General features: G+C 37.2%; 1 protein-coding gene across 1 annotated transcript in view; it reads left to right on the top strand.

Moving 5' to 3' along the window:
- Window positions 1-13524, top strand: part of epas1b (endothelial PAS domain protein 1b) — a 47326-nt gene extending 33802 nt beyond the window's left edge. The window contains exons 8-16 of the mRNA XM_077236383.1: window positions 4920-5067; window positions 6233-6441; window positions 7612-7802; window positions 7900-8013; window positions 10579-11042; window positions 11123-11219; window positions 12225-12330; window positions 12640-12780; window positions 12868-13524. Coding sequence (XP_077092498.1) covers window positions 4920-5067; window positions 6233-6441; window positions 7612-7802; window positions 7900-8013; window positions 10579-11042; window positions 11123-11219; window positions 12225-12330; window positions 12640-12780; window positions 12868-13019 — 1622 coding nt within the window. The 3' untranslated portion in view covers window positions 13020-13524. The remainder of the gene's footprint in view (window positions 1-4919; window positions 5068-6232; window positions 6442-7611; window positions 7803-7899; window positions 8014-10578; window positions 11043-11122; window positions 11220-12224; window positions 12331-12639; window positions 12781-12867) is intronic.
- The last annotated feature ends 5069 nt before the right edge of the window (window positions 13525-18593 follow it).

Below are 18593 nucleotides of genomic sequence, written 5' to 3' on the forward strand. Positions count from 1 at the left end.
ATTTGACATCCGCTTCAAACATGACAATGCTCATGATAACTTTCATTAACTCTACAATAAGTAAATTCTCTTTGACACCTATGCCATAAATATAATGAGCTGCCCCATAAACAGAAGTTCAAACACAACATTCTAAAGATGGCTGCTCGCTTATTTCTCTGGCGCATATGGTCAAAAGATTTCTATTCTAAATGCTGTTCTTTTGAACTTTCTATTTTATCACAGTTTCCACAAACATATTAAGCAGCACAAAGATTCTGTCATGAAACTCTAGATGCCGAATGCTGATAGGTCCTAAACTCAATCTGCTTGCAATCAGATTAATTGTTTCCTGCTGTATCAGCAGCCAATGAGCTCGCTGTTCAACTTTCAAATACTTTCTGAAACCCTCCACCTTCCCCAGCTCCACCTGTATAGATCGTTATGAGTGGGGCATGAAGTGTGCAGTCAAATAAACAACGTCATCAACAAAAAAAGTCAACAAAATTCTAAATGCTTTGCTGATGCAAGACTTATTTTGAAAGACTTGCATGAAAGCGGTTGACACTTCTGTCAGATAGCCGGAGAAAAACGCGTTGTACTGATTCAGTAGCTGCTGTCAGGTGAGATGTTGTCAGAGTATATGTCAGTGTCATTATTCTAACGTTATTTACATAGCTTGCTACAAAAATAAAATGTCTCTCACTTCAGAAAAACGAAACTTTAGCTCTTCAATTGCATGTGCAAATGCGGCGGCGTGTGGTGTATATCACTTCACTATATATAAAGCGCAAAACAAACTACGAGCATGCAACGTCATAGTTGTGCTGTCAATTAGAAAGTCACGAAATAATACCAATAAATCAAATTACTGGTACGCCATGTGTTAGCTGAGAAGGATTTGCAATTTATTTACAAATTTACAAATTATGTTTATTCTATTCATCAGCAGTAATTTCCATGTTTCATTAAAAGTTAATGTTGGTATTGTGTGTTCACCAACTTACTAACATTGTATTAACAAAAAAACTAGTTTGGGATTGCTATTTAAAAGCCTTACCTTATAGAACTACTGTTTATTCATCAGTAATATTACTCATATTCTTACAATTGATGTGTATGTTTAGTCACGGGAGACTGTGTGTGTGTGTGTGTGTGTGTGTGTGTGTGTGTGTGTGTGTGTGTGTGTGTGTGTGTGTGTGTGTGTGTACAATTTTTGTAAAATAAATTTGCTTGTTTTAAAAAAAAAAAACAAATGTATTTAAATATGCCTATATATTTATAAAAAGTGGGTCGCGGCTTGATAAGCCATGGGAAAATATGGGTCCCATGGCCAAACCAGTTGAGAACCACTGCTTTATTGTACAGCAGCATATCTTACTTGCTCACATCAGTGTGTCATGTATGTATTGGCAGTAGCAAGTCCTGAGTTGTCACCAAACACAGAGTTGTCATGACCGAAATATGTATGTGTGTGTGTATTATAATATATATTATATTATATTAAATCGTATCATAATATATACAACATATACATCAGCCACAGTTTCTCATCTCTCGTCTTTTTACCATCAACCTGCTGCCTGCACCTAATTGCCTTTTAAGCTTTCATTTATCTCTCTCTTTCTTGCTAAGCAGAGGTGAAACCTAATATCTGTTGACGTTCACAAACAGACTGTCTGCGCACAGCAAACAACGAGATATATACCCCCAACCACCCCACGAATCAAATTGCATTTCAGACAAATTGCATTTCGCATACATGTTTGAGTTATGAATACGATTCAAAAGAGCCTTATTGGATTGGCTCTATTAAGGATGACCGTAGCAGCCATTAGGACATCGTGAACCCCATTAGGAGTGACAGAGGAGATAAGAACACAGCAGTAGGCAGCTACGGTGCTTCTCAGCCTGGCCAGGTGTCCCAGATTGCTCCATAATCAGATGCTGGATGTGGAGTGGCTTCTGTCCACCGTGACGTTTACATGTAATTAGAGTCTTTTCAAAGTGTGTAGAGGAGAAAAAAAGTGTTGATCTGGATTAGGCTTGTTGAGAGGAAGAGAGTGGGGCTGCCTCGTGACTGTGAGTTTCAATCCACCACTTGTTTGTCTCTTTCTTTTCTCACCAGAGCTCATTTTCATCACTTGAACTTTCTAAGAGCTTCTATTATTTATTGAACTACCAGAAAAAAACAACCGTTCCCATTCTTCGTTCCCATTATTCATGAAGATAGTCTTGCGAATTGTATACTTTTCAGAAAGGAAATGCATATATATTTAGAAGCACTCTTCAAACAGGGTGACAGTTCTGGATTTTCTGTTACTTTCTCCCATTCACTTTTGAGAGAAATTTTGCTCTGATTTCGTCGTCATAAAATTCGCCTCTGGTAGCATTCTACACAGTTTTTACAGGCAAAAATGTACAAAGAATGACTAACCAAAAATTATTGAAATGAAGAGTTTTTTTGTAAATATGTAAAATAAATCTCTGTGTATGTGAAGTTTTATACATACATACAGGGCTTGACATAATTTTTTTTGCTCACTAGCCAATGTGGCTAGTGGTTTTCCAAAGTTACTAGCCACACAGCATTTTTACTAGCCACATTTTGTTGTTGTGAAATTACCTGATTAAAGTTGACTATGTGCTAAAATTTATTTTAACTAGATTTACAACCCTTTTAAATGTAAAACCACTGTACACACCCAAATCAAGACTACATAAATGTATAACAATATAGGTCATTATCATTAGCTCTGTTGTGTGTAAAGCTCCTTTTTTTAAATAAAACCATGTATTAAGATAAAGACACAAAAAAGTAGCTTCTTATTGCATAATAAAAATGGTGCATGGATGTAGAAGATTAATAAAAAAGATAAAAAACTAAACTGAAAAAAAACTTTTGCATTAGAAACACTGTCTGTTTAAATATCAGAAACAGATTCAGAATTACTTTATTGAGCCCCGATGGGAAATTCTTTGTTACAAGTTGCAATGGAAAGTAGGTCAGTTTCGAAACCTCACGAAAAATGCATGCCATGGTTCAGACAAAGCTGCTTTTATTTTCATTAAAATTTGATGGGAACGTTCCTCTCATCATAAAGAACACGTTTCAGTTTGTGTCATTTTTGTGCTCAGGCCCTAATAATGACTACTGGTAAGGTTGACAAGAAATGGATAGAAATATACAATTTAAATGCTCCATTCTTACATGCGCTTCATGAGGCACACTAGCACACTCACGCTAAGGTCTCTCGCTATCTCCCTCTCTGCCGTGCACGCGCTACACTGTCTCGCATGTGCGCTCATGCTTGCTCACTCTAAATTCTGGGAGATTTGAACTAATTTGCGGGCATCAGGGACCTGCTATCATTATACAGGAGACTCCCGGAACTTCCGGGAGACTTGGGATGTCTGTGAACTGCGTTACACTGGTGCCAAAAACCCGGGGAGAAGGAGATGCCTTTTGAAATGATTACAATTATTCAACCCGCCAAAGTGGCTAGTTGGAGTGACTGTGTTACCCGCCACGAGCAAAATCCATCCACATTTGGTGGGTTGGTGGGTGTTAGTGTCAAGCCCTGTATATACACGTAAAGCCAAAAAATTCTGACAATGGCGGGTAAGCCTTTTCTCACAAATGAAGGAAATTTCCATCAATGGCGGGGAAACAGTTGCCACTTTTTGGGGATGAGCTAAAATGCGCCATTTTTGTGCGTGTCCCTTTAAATGCAAATGAGCTCTTTCAAGAAGAGGGCGGAGCTTCAAGAGCTCACTCTCTGGCATACCGGCAACAACAAAGCAGGACAATCTCATGCACTTAAAATCTCAGTAGTGGTGTTCAGCCTTTTATGTTCAGTCATCTGACTGTACCGTGCATCATAATTGCGTGTTTATAAATTACACAGACGGTGAGCATGGCGAGATAAAAATAACCACATAGCTCTGGTCTCCTGGTGCCTTTATGTGCTTCAGAAATTTCATAACTCCCACTTCTGAAATCTTGATTATGAGCTTGTCGCATTAACATAGAAAACAATTATTTTGAATTGTAGTATTTCACAATATGACTTTTTTACTGTATTTTTGATCAAATAAATGCAGCCTTGGTGAGTTAAGAGATTTCTTTCAAAAACATTTTAAACTCGTACTGATGCCGATATTTTGAACGGTAGTGTACATCGAAAAATATCTTTCCTATATTTTAAACAATATGCATGATAACACATTAAAGTATTGTTACACATTAAATTGTTAGATGATGCATGACTCTATATTTAGCTATTGAAGCTCAAACAGTAGATGGGTTCGATTCAAGGGCAGACATCATGGGTTCGATTCCAAGGGAAAGCAAGAACTGATAAGAATGTAAATGTGTTCCTTAAAAATGCAATGTAAGTTGCTTTGGATAAAAACATCTGTCAAATGCAAATTTAGTGGGTCCGAGCTTGTTGTCTCAAGGACACTTGCCTTTTCTTAGAACATACAGTACATCTCTCTATGCAACTTCCTTTCCAACCGCATGAATGAAGTCGCAAGGCTTTCTACGACAACGCAGAGCAGCTCAAGCACAGGCCAGGAATGAACCGTATGACCCGAAGCCAATACTTTCCCACGACTGAACTGGACCGAGTCCAGGGCAAACGTGCCATGGAGACAGACTGTCAAAACTCAGACCAGCAAACCCTCATTGTCTGCGTCTCTCTGTTTGTCCTGTTGCTTATGTTAGCTTTCCCTTGATGAGTCTGGCTGTCTGTCCCAGTTTGTTAAAGCTACCCAAGACACACTTAGTCATTAGACATGTTGTTTTGGAGATCTCTGAGAAAGCATTTGGACCGACCGGAATCAGTACAAAATTGAGAAGAAAAAGTCGATTTAAAAAAAAAAAGTATGTGTTCTAAAAATGGCTTTTACATTACTTTCTGCTCTTTCCTCTTTAGTGTGCAGTAAAGGCCAGGCGGTGAGTGGTCAGTACAGGATGTTGGCTAAGAATGGTGGCTATGTGTGGGTGGAGACCCAGGGTACCGTCATCTACAACAGTCGCAATTCCCAGCCCCAGTGCATTGTGTGCGTGAACTATGTGCTGAGGTGAGGCAAAAAAAAAGAATGGTGACAAAGCTTGGGATGTGTTTGTACTGCATCTGCACTTTCTGTTCTCTGGCTCATCAACGCTTCTAATCCAATTAAAGACAAAAATACAACTTAAAGGGATAGTTCACCCAAAAATATAAAATGACCCCATGATTTACTCACCCTCAAGCCATCCTAGGTGTAGATGACATTCTTCTTTCAGACAAATACAATCTGAGTTCTATAAAAAAATGTCCTGGCTCGTCCAAGCTTTGTAATGGCAGTGAATGGCCGTTTCTGTTTTGAAGTCCATCAAAGTGCATCTATCCATGATTAAAGTGCTCCACAGGCTCTGGGGGGTTAATAAAGGCCTTCTGAAGCAAAGCGATGCGTTCGTGTAAGAAAAATATCCGTTTTTAAAACTTAATCAACTAAAATAACTAGCCTCTGGCAGACGGCCTACACAGGTCGACTTACGCCAAAAGAGTAACACTTGATGATGTAGGAGTAGCGTAAGCTTTGATGCCTCTCGCGGTTCAAACAAACAGGGCTGGGCAACAAACTCAGTCTCCCCTGACATCTCTCTTTAAAAATGGTTGTTTTAGACTTCTAATTTGTGACTGGTGTTTTGTTTTTCGTTCGTCAAGGTCAAGGGGTACTGTTTGGCCGTAAATCGATGCGTACGGCTGTCTGCCGGAAGCTACTTATTTTAGTTGATAAAGTTGTAAATATGGATTTTTTTCTTACACTAACGCATCGCTTCGCTTCAGAAGGCCTTTATCAACCCCCCAGAGCCCGTGGATCACTTTAATCATGGATGGATGCACTTATGGACTTGTTCACTACCATTATAAAGCTTGGAACAGCCAATACATTTTTTAATATAACTCCGATTGTATTCATCTGAAAGAAGAATGTCATATACATCTAGGATGGCTTGAGGGTGAAATTCAAGGGGTAATTTTCATTTTTGGGTGAACTATCCCTTTAAAGGCACGGTTCACCCAAAAATGAAAACTATGAAACAAATTTTTTTCTGTGGAACATAAAAGGAGATAGTTTGATGAATGTTCACTCAACCCAAAACTCCTCCTTTCTCGCTCCACGTTACTGTTATAATACAATGTTGTATGTATTGTGACACAAGAAGCTATCAACCTTCAATTGTGCTCTCTTTTCATAGTGACGTTGAGGAGAAATCCATGATCTTCTCTATGGACCAGACTGAGTCTCTGTTCAAGCCTCACAACTTGAACGGTTTCTTCAGTCCAAGCAAAAGAGCCCTGGGCAGTGATCCAGGTGAAGCGCTCTTCACCAAACTCAAAGAGGAGCCCGAAGAGCTCACCCAATTGGCACCTACACCCGGTGACACCATCATCTCTCTTGACTTTGGTGAGAACTATATTTTTTTGCAGTTTTGGGCCAATATGGGATTTACAATGGTACCGATATCAGGGAACAGGGTGGCAGAAAGCAAATTAGACATTTACAACAGCTGAATACTTAAGAAATAACATACTGCAGGTTTTATTTTTATTATTTTTATTTCTTTCTTTTTCAAAAATCAAAAAATAATAACAAAAGATAGGCCTACTATTGTTCAGAAGTTTTGTTTTTGTTTTGTTTTTTCAATTAAGAAAGTAATACTTTTATTCTACAATGACATTAAATTGATCAAAAGTGACAGTAAAGATATTTATAATGAAAACAATTTATATTTCAAATAAATGCTATTGTTTTGAACTTCGTTGCACTGTTTTTAACATTGATTATAATAAGAAATGTTTCATGAGCACCAAATCATCATATTAGAATGATTTCTGAAGGACATGTGACACATAAGACTGGACTAATGATGCTGAAAATTCAGCTGTGTATCAGAGGAATAAATTACATTTCAAAATATATTGCAATAGAATACAATTCTTTTAAATTGTAATAATTCACAATAAAACTATATTTTGATTAAAAAAATGCAACCTTGGTGAGCATAAGAGACCACTTTTAAAAACATCAATACCTCAGAATTTTAAATGGTATAGTGTATATTGCAATAAACTATTAATCTAATAATGAATCAATGATGATTAATTCTTTTACAAAGAAAATCATTTTGGGCCATTTGGATTTTTTTAACATATTTATCCCCTAAAATTTTCTGTAACATGTTGCTTGGAATATTTTTGCCACTATACTAATTTTGTATTGTATTAAAGTCATTTCTTTTTTTATAAAAAAAATAATAATTATATTTTACTAAAATACAGTAAAAAAAAAAGTGTAGGGATATGGTGTCTAACTTTCCTGACAATAATTATCTAATTAAACAATCTATATTTTCCTATTATCATCTTAGCTTTGAGATGAAATCTTTTTGTTTTTGTTTTTTTTGATTGACCCAACAATAACCGTTGTTAATGAGCGAAGCAGGTGAAGGGTTATCAGCTAGTGTAGTCTCAAGAAGGCCAAAAAACCAGCTAGTTAATCACCCCGGCTGATATATTGGTCTATCACTGTTTTTATGCCACCTCTGACTTCCTACAATACAAATCTTTTCTTCAGGTCGGCCCCCGTATGAGGAGCACCCAATGTACAGCAAAGTGTCTTCTGTTGCTCCTCCTGTTTCTCACTCTATTCATGAAGGCCACAAGCCGAGCTATGCTGGAGACATGCCCAAGATGGCCGCCACTTTCTCTGTGCCTCAAGCTCCGCCTCCCAGTAGTGCTACTCCCAGCCTAAGCAGCTGCTCTACGGTAAACTCAAATTCTAAATCTTCTTATCCTCATACATTTCGTTGATCACTGATCACTGTACAGTATGTCTTCAATGCGTATCTTATATATTGAACAGCCCAGCAGCCCTGGAGATTACTACACCCCAGTGGACAGTGAGCTGAAGGTGGAGCTGACTGAGAAAATGTTTTCCTTGGACACACAAGAGACAAAGACTACCTGCAACCAAGAGGTTAATACATATTTTTAGTCTGTAACATTAATAATATTTTATTAATATTTATTTAATATTTAAAGGGATAGTTCACCCAAAAATTAAAATGTATTCACCCTCAGGTTGTTCCAAACTTGAATGGATTTTTTATTTTATGCTGGACTCAAAATATGTTTTGAAGATTATGGGTAACCAAAGAGTTGATGGGGCCCCATTGACTTCCATATCTATCCTTTAAATATCTTATAGGCCTATGTTTAAACATCTGCAGATGTTGCTTATGACTGCACACTGAAATTATTTTTGCAAATTTGCTTGTAAATCTAACAAATAATTACAAGGAAAGGGCAAGTAACGCATTAAATTACACTTTAATTGCATTAAAAGTTTTCATACTCCAATTTTAAAAACGTACTCCAATAATCTTTTTTTTTAACTTCAAAACATCTTTATTTGCAGTGAGACCTCTCTCTCAGTAATCTGCAATCAGTGGCTCAAGCTTTCGTTACTAGCTCTAAAATGACGTTTTGGAATTGGCAACACACACAATAGTGTTTTAAGGACAAAAACTTGACAAACGTCTTGAAAATACATCAACTGAATAATGTTTGGAGATGTGGTAACCGTAGTATAAGCGGAATAATTGACTCCGGGAAAACAATGCACATCCGAGAAAAAAAATCCACAAACTCTGCTTCGAGTCGTGGCCGCATTACCACCTCGAGTGTGCATTATTTTTCTAATAATTCAATGGCCCGGAGTCAATTATTCCTTACATATCTTGTGGAGTGCTCTCAGAGTATGTATTTATTTGTCATTTTACCTGTTGGAAACGGTGCGTAAAAGTGGATTTCAAAGATTTCTTATCCCGTTGCGCCCTCTACAGGTCCTTCTCAAAAAATTAGCGTATTGTGATAAAGTTAATTATTTTCCATAATGCAATGATAAAAATTAAACGTTCATATATTTGAGATTCATTGCACACCAACTGAAATATTTCAGGTCTTTTATTGTTTTAGTACTGATGATTTTGGCATACAGCTCATGAAAACCCAAAATTCCTATCTCAAAAAATTAGCATATCATGAAAAGGGTCTCTAAAAGAGCTATTAACCTAATCATCTGAACCAACTAATTAACTCTGAACACCTGCAAAAGATTCCTGAGGCTTTTAAAAACTCCCAGCCCTCAAGCAAGAGGGTAAGACACAAAAAGAAATTTCTGAACAAATAGGCTGTTCCCAGAGTGCTGTATCAAGGCACCTCAGTGGCAAGTCTGTGGGAAGGAAAAAGTGTGGCAAAAAACGCTGCACAACGAGAAGAGGTGACCGGACCCTGAGGAAGATTGTGGAGAAGGACCGATTCCAGACCTTGGGGGACCTGCGGAAGCAGTGGACTGAGTCTGGAGTAGAAACATCCAGAGCCACCGTGCACAGGCGTGTGCAGGAAATGGGCTACAGGTGCCGCATTCCCCAGGTCAAGCCACTTTTGAACCAGAAACAGCGGCAGAAGCGCCTGACCTGGGCTACAGAGAAGCAGCACTGGACTGTTGCTCAGTGGTCCAAAGTATTTTTTTCGGATGAAAGCAAATTTTGCATGTCATTCGGAAATCAAGGTGCCAGAGTCTGGAGGAAGACTGGGGAGAAGGAAATGCCAAAATGCATGAAGTCCAGTGCTGCTTCTCTGTAGCCCAGGTCAGGCGCTTCTGCCGCTGTTTCTGGTTCAAAAGTGGCTTGACCTGGGGAATGGCGCACCTGTAGCCCATTTCCTGTACACGCCTGTGCACGGTGGCTCTGGATGTTTCTACTCCAGACTCAGTCCACTGCTTCCGCAGGTCCCCAAGGTCTGGAATCGGTCCTTCTCCACAATCTTCCTCAGGGTTTGGTCACCTCTTCTTGTTGTGCAGCGTTTTTTGCCACACTTTTTCCTTCCCCCAGACTTCCCACTGAGGTGCCTTGATACAGCACTCTGGGAACAGCCTATTTGTTCAGAAATTTCTTTCTGTGTCTTACCCTCTTGCTTCAGGTTGTCAATGATGGCCTTCTGGACAGCAGTCAGGTCGGCAGTCTTACCCATGATTGCGGTTTTGAGTAATGAAACGGGCTGGGAGTTTTTAAAAGCCTCAGGAATCTTTTGCAGGTGTTTAGAGTTAATTAGTTGATTCAGATGATTAGGTTAATAGCTTGTTTAGAGACCCTTTTCATGATATGCTAATTTTTTGAGATAGGAATTTTGGGTTTTCATGAGCTGTATGCCAAAATCATCAGTTTTAAAACAATAAAAGACCTGAAATATTTCAGTTGGTGTGCAATGAATCTAAAATATATGAAAGTTAAATTTTTATCATTACATTATGGAAAATAATTAACTTTATCACAATATGCAAATTTTTTGAGAAGGACCTGTATAGGCTATGATCAGCGACTAGTCGACATCAAGCTTCAAGCATCATGACCGAGCATAAAAGTTGACTAGTCAATTAGTCTGTGCAACCTCTAGTCAATATTAGATTTAGGGGGGAAAAAACAGTTGTTGCACGTAGATTCTATTCTTTCTGACCATGACCTCTTCATGACCCTTCCAGACTGACTTGAGTGATCTGGACTTGGAGACGCTGGCTCCCTACATCCCCATGGATGGTGAGGACTTCCAGCTCAATCCCATCTGCCAGGAGGAGCCTGTATCTGAGGTCGGAGGCCTGGTAAATAACAAGCAGAGTTTCAGCAACATTACAAGCCTCTTCCAGCCCTTGGGGTCGCCTTCAGCAGACCCCTTCCAGCCCAACATGAGTTCAGGAGGGGATGAGCAGAGCATCAACGGGGGATCTGTGGAGTCGTGGCCATCTGTTCCCTACAGCAGGGGTTCCATGCAGATGCCTCCTTACCATGATCCCGCCAGCACCCCACTGTCCTCAATGGGAGGGCGTCAGAATCTGCAGTGGCCACCTGACCCTCCATTACCCAGCGAGGCTGGAATGATGGATCCTTTAGCTGCAAAGCGCTCTTGCCAAACCGTACCAGCAAATCGAATGCCATCTTATTTGCAAAGGTAATTCTGCATATTACAGGATTTTTCTCTTGGTTCAGTCGTAGGGTTTGCATTGGATGACACCTGTGTTTGTTTTGCAGGCCCATCGAGAACTTTGCGCAGAACTACAGAGATATGAGTCCAGCTCGACTTGCTCTCGCTAACAGTTTCAAGCGCTCGTTCACGCAGATGACCGCGGTTGGTTCATTTTTAACTTGAAATGGCATGCTCTGCTTAGTTTTCAAATATACACTTCCAGTCAAAGGTTTGGACACTACTTTCCAGTTTAGAATGGTAATAAATCCATGATAAAAACTACAGGAAATTTGCAGTGACGAAAAACTACCTCATATTTTATCTTGAAAGAGTTCCAATAGGCACATTAGACTGTCAATTTGTGAACACAACTTGGATAAGTTATGACAGGTAAACATGTCAGCCGTGTCAATTTCTCTTTTAATAGTTCTTTTAGTCGATTCTATTGATGTGTGAATAAAACATTATTTGTAGTGCACCTATGGCTCAATAGTAATAATTCAGTAAGCTTTGTGCTTTGATGATTTTTATATGAAACTAACACTGTGCTTTCAAATTCTGTCAATTTTTGAATTAAATTATAACAATAAATGCGCTCTTTAATGTGGCGTGACAGATTGTTGTAGTTGTAGTTTGAGCAGCATCTTTTCCTCTGCTAACACGAAATAAACAAGAATGAAGGTATGTTGACAAAAAAGCCATTCAATGTCTATCCCTCATTAGTCAGCTAAAAAAAAGAAAATTACTCTAGCTCCTCTCCGCTCATTTTGCAAAATTTGGAACAATATTCCAAAATTATAAAACAAATGTTTGAAAAAATAAAAAGTTATAAATAATTGAAATAAAATTATTTAAAAAATGTGCCTTGTATGTGCAATTGAAATGTTTATATACAGCTCAGTTTTATTTGAGTGTTGGTTCAATTAATTTGGTTTTGGTTTTCAGCTAAATGAAAACTTTAAATTCCGTTTCGTGTTTTGGTAAAAAATAAATGTTTGTGCATCACTATTTTTTAAGATCATGACAAATGTGAGTGCAGTCTGGTCCAGTATACTTCAGCCAAGAATATCCAAACATTTGGTGTAATGCGTGTAATATATATTTTCCATCCCATATTTGATCATTTTTGTTTAAATGGTAGTCTTATATCATACTATATGTTTTTAGGTTGAGACACCCGCCACTAAGTCACAACAGACAGTGTGGAAGAGACTTCGGCATGAGAGTTGTGCCGTCATGGAGAGGAAATCACTCAGCACTAGCGCTTTGTCAGGTATTACACTGAAAATTGATTATAATTGGTGTTTTTAAGAATTCCGTTTTGAAAAACGTGTGTGTGTATTTTTGTGTGTTTTTTTAGGGGGGTGTGAAATCAAAGTTTATGTTTTGATGTACCTTGTAGCTGGTTGGTTTGGTTCATGGTTTTTAACTATTTCACGAAGACTTTTTTAAAATTAATGGGAAAATACTTCCTGAACCAAGGCTGCTGAAAAAGTGAATGGCACTTTATAGCAAAATGTTAGAAGATTTTAGCAGCTGTCTCACAGAAAATATATCAATAATCAAATGTACTTATACCTAGACAAAGACATGGCCCATAATAGAGGCATGGACCACCAGTACAGGAAGACCCAGTTTTCGGATAATCGGGCAGCAAAGCGCTACCGAGAACAGTGTTGTAACTATAGAGAGTTCAACATGCAGCCTTTTTCCAAAATGGATGGTGAGCTCTTAAATGATACAATCACACATCTGCACTTGTACTTTATGCACTGTTGATGCTGATTCTCTGAACTGGTTATGTTCGCAGGAATTGCGAGTCGTCTTATCGGGCCCTCCTTCGAGACCTACTCTCTGCCTGAACTGACGCGTTACGACTGTGAGGTCAACGTCCCGTTGCAAGGCAATCTTCATTTGCTGCAGGGCTGTGACCTCCTGAGAGCATTAGACCAGGCCACTTAGACCAGTTTCTACATTAGCCCACAGAAATGCAGTCCCGCTTTACCCAACCCTATCGCTCATCTTACCCTCACCAACATGACAATAACCATCCCAGCTTTAGCACACCTCGGCTTGTTCGCAGTCATGCTTATACACCCTCTCACAGTCATACTGTACCTACCTGACTGCATACATGACAAAAGTAGCTTTGATTCTATTTGTATTGTCTACATCTTCATAAATTATATACATGTGCTATTTTTTTAGTTGCGAGAATTTAAGTATTTTGGAGGAGATTAAATGTTGTGTTGTCTTCGTCTGTGTTTCTCTGCTTGTCAGATGAAGTTTCATTGAAACTGCTTTTAGAATTTTTCCCTCGTCTTTTTCTCTATCAATGTCCGACAAAGCAAGAAAGAAAGAAAAAAGAATCTACTGTAAGCGACTTGTTTTTAAATGTTCTAAATTCTTTCATTTGTTCTAACTTTCCTACCTCTGACACATCATTAAAGACCCCATGAGAACAAAATGTCAGTTTTGAGCTTGTCTATATGCTAGTGCAGTGATTCCCAACCTGGAGTCCAAGGTGTGTGTAATCCAAGCCTCTTTATTAAATAATAAATAGTATTAACAATAGCTGCTCTTCAGTCTGCATACATTTTCTGCTCTCCTTCCACTCGCTTCTCAACACTTCCCCTCACACAAATGGGTACGCTCCAAATAAGGGGTTGCCGGATATCACAAAAAAAAGCAGCCTGGTGTAATATATTGCGCGTTAAGTAGGAGATAGTATTCTCAAAACAAGCCCCTTAAAAATGCATGATAAGCAGAAATGGCAAAACTGTTCCGGTAAAAACAATTAAAAGAGAACTGATATTACTAGTATTTTACTAAATGAAAAAGCAGGAAAGGTATTTTATCATGAATAAAATAGTTCAATGTGAAATATTATTTAATAAAAACAATCAAATGACATGGATTATTATAATAAATGAACATTTTCGATACGTAAGGAGAGGGGCTTAAAGGACAAAAGGTTGGGAACCACTGTGCTGGTGTACAACTAAAAGCTAGACTTTTTTTAGGAAAATGAGAAAAAATATTGATGACATCATCCTGTACTACGATGATTTTTGTCCAATGAGATTATCTGAATGAGCATGTCCTTCCCTCTGTAATAAGCTACTAAATAGCAAATCATGGTTCAAGACCGTAACAACATAAAGGCATAAAAAGAATAATCCTTCAATATTTCCAACCCAAACTTCCTGTTTCAGCAGGAAATTTCAACAAAGGAAAGAAAACTGAGCTCGCATGCCATTTCATGGGGTCTTTAAGCCTTGTCTTCACTGACCACTTTCAGTGTTTTTGTTATTCAAGTGCCTTTGTTCGATTAGCAGCGATACTGTGTTTCTGTCTCTGATCTGTTTATTGCCTTATAGTGGAGACCACTTAAATACATATATTTTTTGTCATTTTAGCTGTAAACATACATATTTAAAGGAATATGCTCTAAGATTTCTACTATAGATTTCTAATTTGATGAAAAAGTTAAGCTAAGGTACTTTGTCTTGTCTACTCAGTAGATGTGAATCAGAGTCCTTCTAGAGTCTGCAGTGCTGGTGTCCTGTGTTTGTTCTTGGTGGCATTTTCTGGAAATATGCAAATGCTTATTACATTTATTGCCAGGCCAGTACAGTACAGTACAAAAAAAAACCTGTTTTAGATATGTAGCATATTGGATCCTTAATTTTAATCTTAGTGATCTCTTGCATTGTTTAAAGATAATGCTTTATGCAGTCTGACCCTATGCATACATAACTTGCATCTTTTTATTTGAATTGCCCTAATGTTGTCTTTAAAGTTGAATCCTAAAGCATCCGAATTGTCTGTTAGTATGACCGCTGCAATATGTAGTAATGTAGCAAGAACTATGGTTGTTGATATTTCCGTACTGTTATGCTTACACAAATTCTCAAAGAACTTTAGATCATCTGTTAAATTCTAATGTAAATCTAAACCCCTGGGGGGAAAAAGTGGGACACATAAGATTTAAAGTAATTAAAGGTACAAAGATAATGTTTGGCACACAATCCAGTTTTTAAAGTAATAGCCAGTTTTTGTGAGCAGACTGGAGATGTGTTGCTTTATGATGGATTTTGGGCAAAGATTGTAAGATCTGAGAGAGTGGCTAAGCACAACTAAGCAAATCTAATACAGCACAGGAGTGAATGGCACGAAACCTGTCTCGGTCTTCAAAGAGGAAAAAACTTGTAAATTGTATTATAAGATTATATGAAATTGTGCCTGTTTTTAAGATTTTATTGCATTTTTTTCATTACTGTTTACCCCCAACAACAACAACAAAAATTCCTTCACAAACCTCTCGTAACTTCGTGTCATTATCTGAATGCAAAAAAAAGATATATTGTGAAAAATATATTATTTTTAAAATTTTATTAATAATTTATTGATTTTTCCCTATTTTAAATTTCTCTTTACATTCGACATGGAGTTTAATAAAATATATATATTCTTTGTGTTTTTCATTTTTCATTTTAAATGTATTTATTTGTATTCTACATTTTTATTATTTGAATTAAGAATTAGCTTTTTATTAATTAACAAACCCCTAAAGCACTTAAAGTTGTAGAATGTAATATATATTGTGTTCTCTTTGTATTTTTATATCAATGTGGTACAAAATTATTTTAATAAATTATCTGTGTGATACACAAGTTAGGTCAAAAGTAATCTAAAAGTAGTCGAATAGTAGTCAGATTACATTACCTTAAATGTGTAAGTTACTAACTACAATTTCCACCGTGTTCTGTCGTTCCATCTGTAACGTTCTAGGGTTTGTAGTTTTAAAACTAGATTTCACAGACTAGATGTCCATGCTCAAGCCTAGACTGACACACCTATCTGGTACTGTGATAGACAGTTACAGTAGACACAATATGAGAGTAGGAAAGAGACTGGTAGACAGATAATAAGTGTCCAAGCTTTGCAACTTTTCCTCATCTTGGATAAGGTGGAACACTCTGTGTTCAGGGAAAACTATATTGTTGTTCCCCAAATAAACCATCTACACTGAATTGATTTTTATGGCTGGGCTGATTTTTAGTAAATGGCAATAATTTCATATTTAAACTGTTACATGTGCTTTAACATTAGCAAATCTAGGTCACTGCCCATTTAGTCACTTAAAACTATGCTATAAAGCAATGCTTATTACTTGAATTTTCATATATTAATGCCAACGGAGGAAATGGTGAACGTGTGGTCCAGTCTGCAGTTTTCTCAAAGCAGTGCAGCCATGATGATGATGTTACAGTGAGAGTTGTGCATTTGAATGTGCAGAAAGTACTGGTACATGTATGTCTGTCTAATATCTACTACTATGAAGGTCATTCTCCAGACTGAGACCCCACGAAACCCATTACGACATTTGGATTTTGAATGATACTGCCCTCATTTGCTCGATTGGTTTCATGGTTATTCTTCAACTTTAAAGACAACATTAGGATGCTGATACATAAATTAGGCAGGTTCTCATTAAAAAGTAAGCAAATACATATTTTAATATGCTAAATCTATATTGACATTATTATAATACTGTTATTATGATTATTGTTGACATTACTGTATGGGAACTTTTACCCAATAAGTTGTATCTGTGCACTGATATCTTATTAAAGCATATCAATCTTCTGTTGCTGGTTTCTTTTTCGTATTCATTCATGGTAAAAAATAACATTCCTGTACTTCTCTGTACCATAGTATACCCCATACATAAAATTAGTTTGGCGGTATGGTACATTATTTGGTAATACCATGGTACTTCAAGGAAAGGTTATAACTTTGTGCCTGGGTGGGACAATGTACCCGCAAAATCAAGTTACTCTTAAGGGACAAGTCCAAAACAACATGGTATTTCCGTAATAAATGTACAAAAACATGGTATCACTCACGTTTTAATAGATTTCTTTTTTTTTGTAAAAACAGTATCAGTAATATTAGCCATGTTTTACAGTAATTTTGTCCATGTTCTTAGGCACATTGCAATACGTTTTTTTATAGATACTAATGTTCAGTAGTTACATTTTATTAAATAACAAACCGTTATATAGTTTGGAAGCTGTGTATACAGTAGTTGAAAAACTTGGTAACACTTTAGTTTAGGGTCCAATTCTCACTATTAACTAGTTGCTTATTAGAATGAATATTACTAGGATATTGGCTGTTTATTAGCTTTGCTTATAAAGCACATATTAATGCCTTATTCTGCATGACCTTATTCTACAGTACATCCCTAATCCTACCCAATACTTAAACTTAACAAATACCATACTAACTAATAATAAGCAGTAATTAGGAGTTTGAAGCAAAAAGCGTAGTTAATTCTGTTATGTGTATATTTTATTCTATTCGTTTTATATATTTCTATTTGGCTTTTAACTTATTTTTATTTCAACTTTAGTTTTAGGATCTTTAGTAGCCTACTTATTTTATTTCTGTTAATTTGCAAGGCAACATTTCTCATTTTCACTTTTTTTCCAGCTTTATTTAAATTGAAATAATTAAAAATATTTCTAGTTAACAATAACAACACTGCTCATCCAATCAGAATTTAGATTCAACAGTGTCTTTTATAAAACGCCTTTAGAAAACCTTAAAGCATTTGACTCAACTGTAAGCCAACTACAACACGTAGACACTGTACATGTATAGATTTGTTACTTATGTAAAACCTGCATAAAACAGCTCAAGCATTTCAATAATGTGCCTCCAGCTTTGAAACAAATTTGCAGCTCAGCTATTCTAAAAATAAATACATCAATCACCATTAAGCTGTGTGCGTTTGGATCTTTCATAGCGGCAGTATGTTATTTCTGTCATCTCAATGGTATGTCACAGCTTAACTTGTTTAATTTTTTAAATAATGAAGTGAAAATAAATAATTAAAAGTAGATAATTCTCAGAAAAGACACAGGATACAACTATTAAAGTAACTGGCAAAAAATGACAGCCACATTTCACTAATGTGCTGAGAGGATAGATAGACTGGTTTAAATTGACTTGAGGAAATTAGGCAAACCGTGTAACTCCTGGACCCTAAAATACAGGGGGGAGACAGACAGCCCTCCCCTAAATGTCCCTACTATAGCTATTGCTCTGCCCAGGAAAATAGCCCAAGGATGTTTGCCAGTACTGACATTCCAAATAAAGGAAATTTCCATTAGCAAACTCTCTCCATCTCAGCCATTGCAACCAATAGTGGCAGTTTTTATGCCAAAGGGCATTACAGAGACTTTGTAAAAACCTCAAATAGAGAGAACGCAGATTAGAAAGGTAAAATGCCTACGTTTGCATACAGTCAATGTCAGTAATGATCCTTTCAACCATTATAGGATGCCAAATGGGTCTAAAGACCAGTGCCAAATCAATTGGTGTCCTTGGCTAACCCATAGGTTAGCCACACAAACTTAACGAATGTCCTCCTCCCTCACCACCTGTGGAGTCACTTCTGTGCTGAGATGTTTGCTGGACGTTCGCCTAGCCAAACCTCCTCTCTCGTTTATTTGTTATTGTCCT

This window comes from Siphateles boraxobius, unplaced genomic scaffold (assembly GCF_051911475.1).
Source record: "Siphateles boraxobius isolate OS27281-9 unplaced genomic scaffold, OSU_SipBor_1 20, whole genome shotgun sequence".
NCBI lineage: Eukaryota > Metazoa > Chordata > Actinopteri > Cypriniformes > Leuciscidae > Siphateles > Siphateles boraxobius.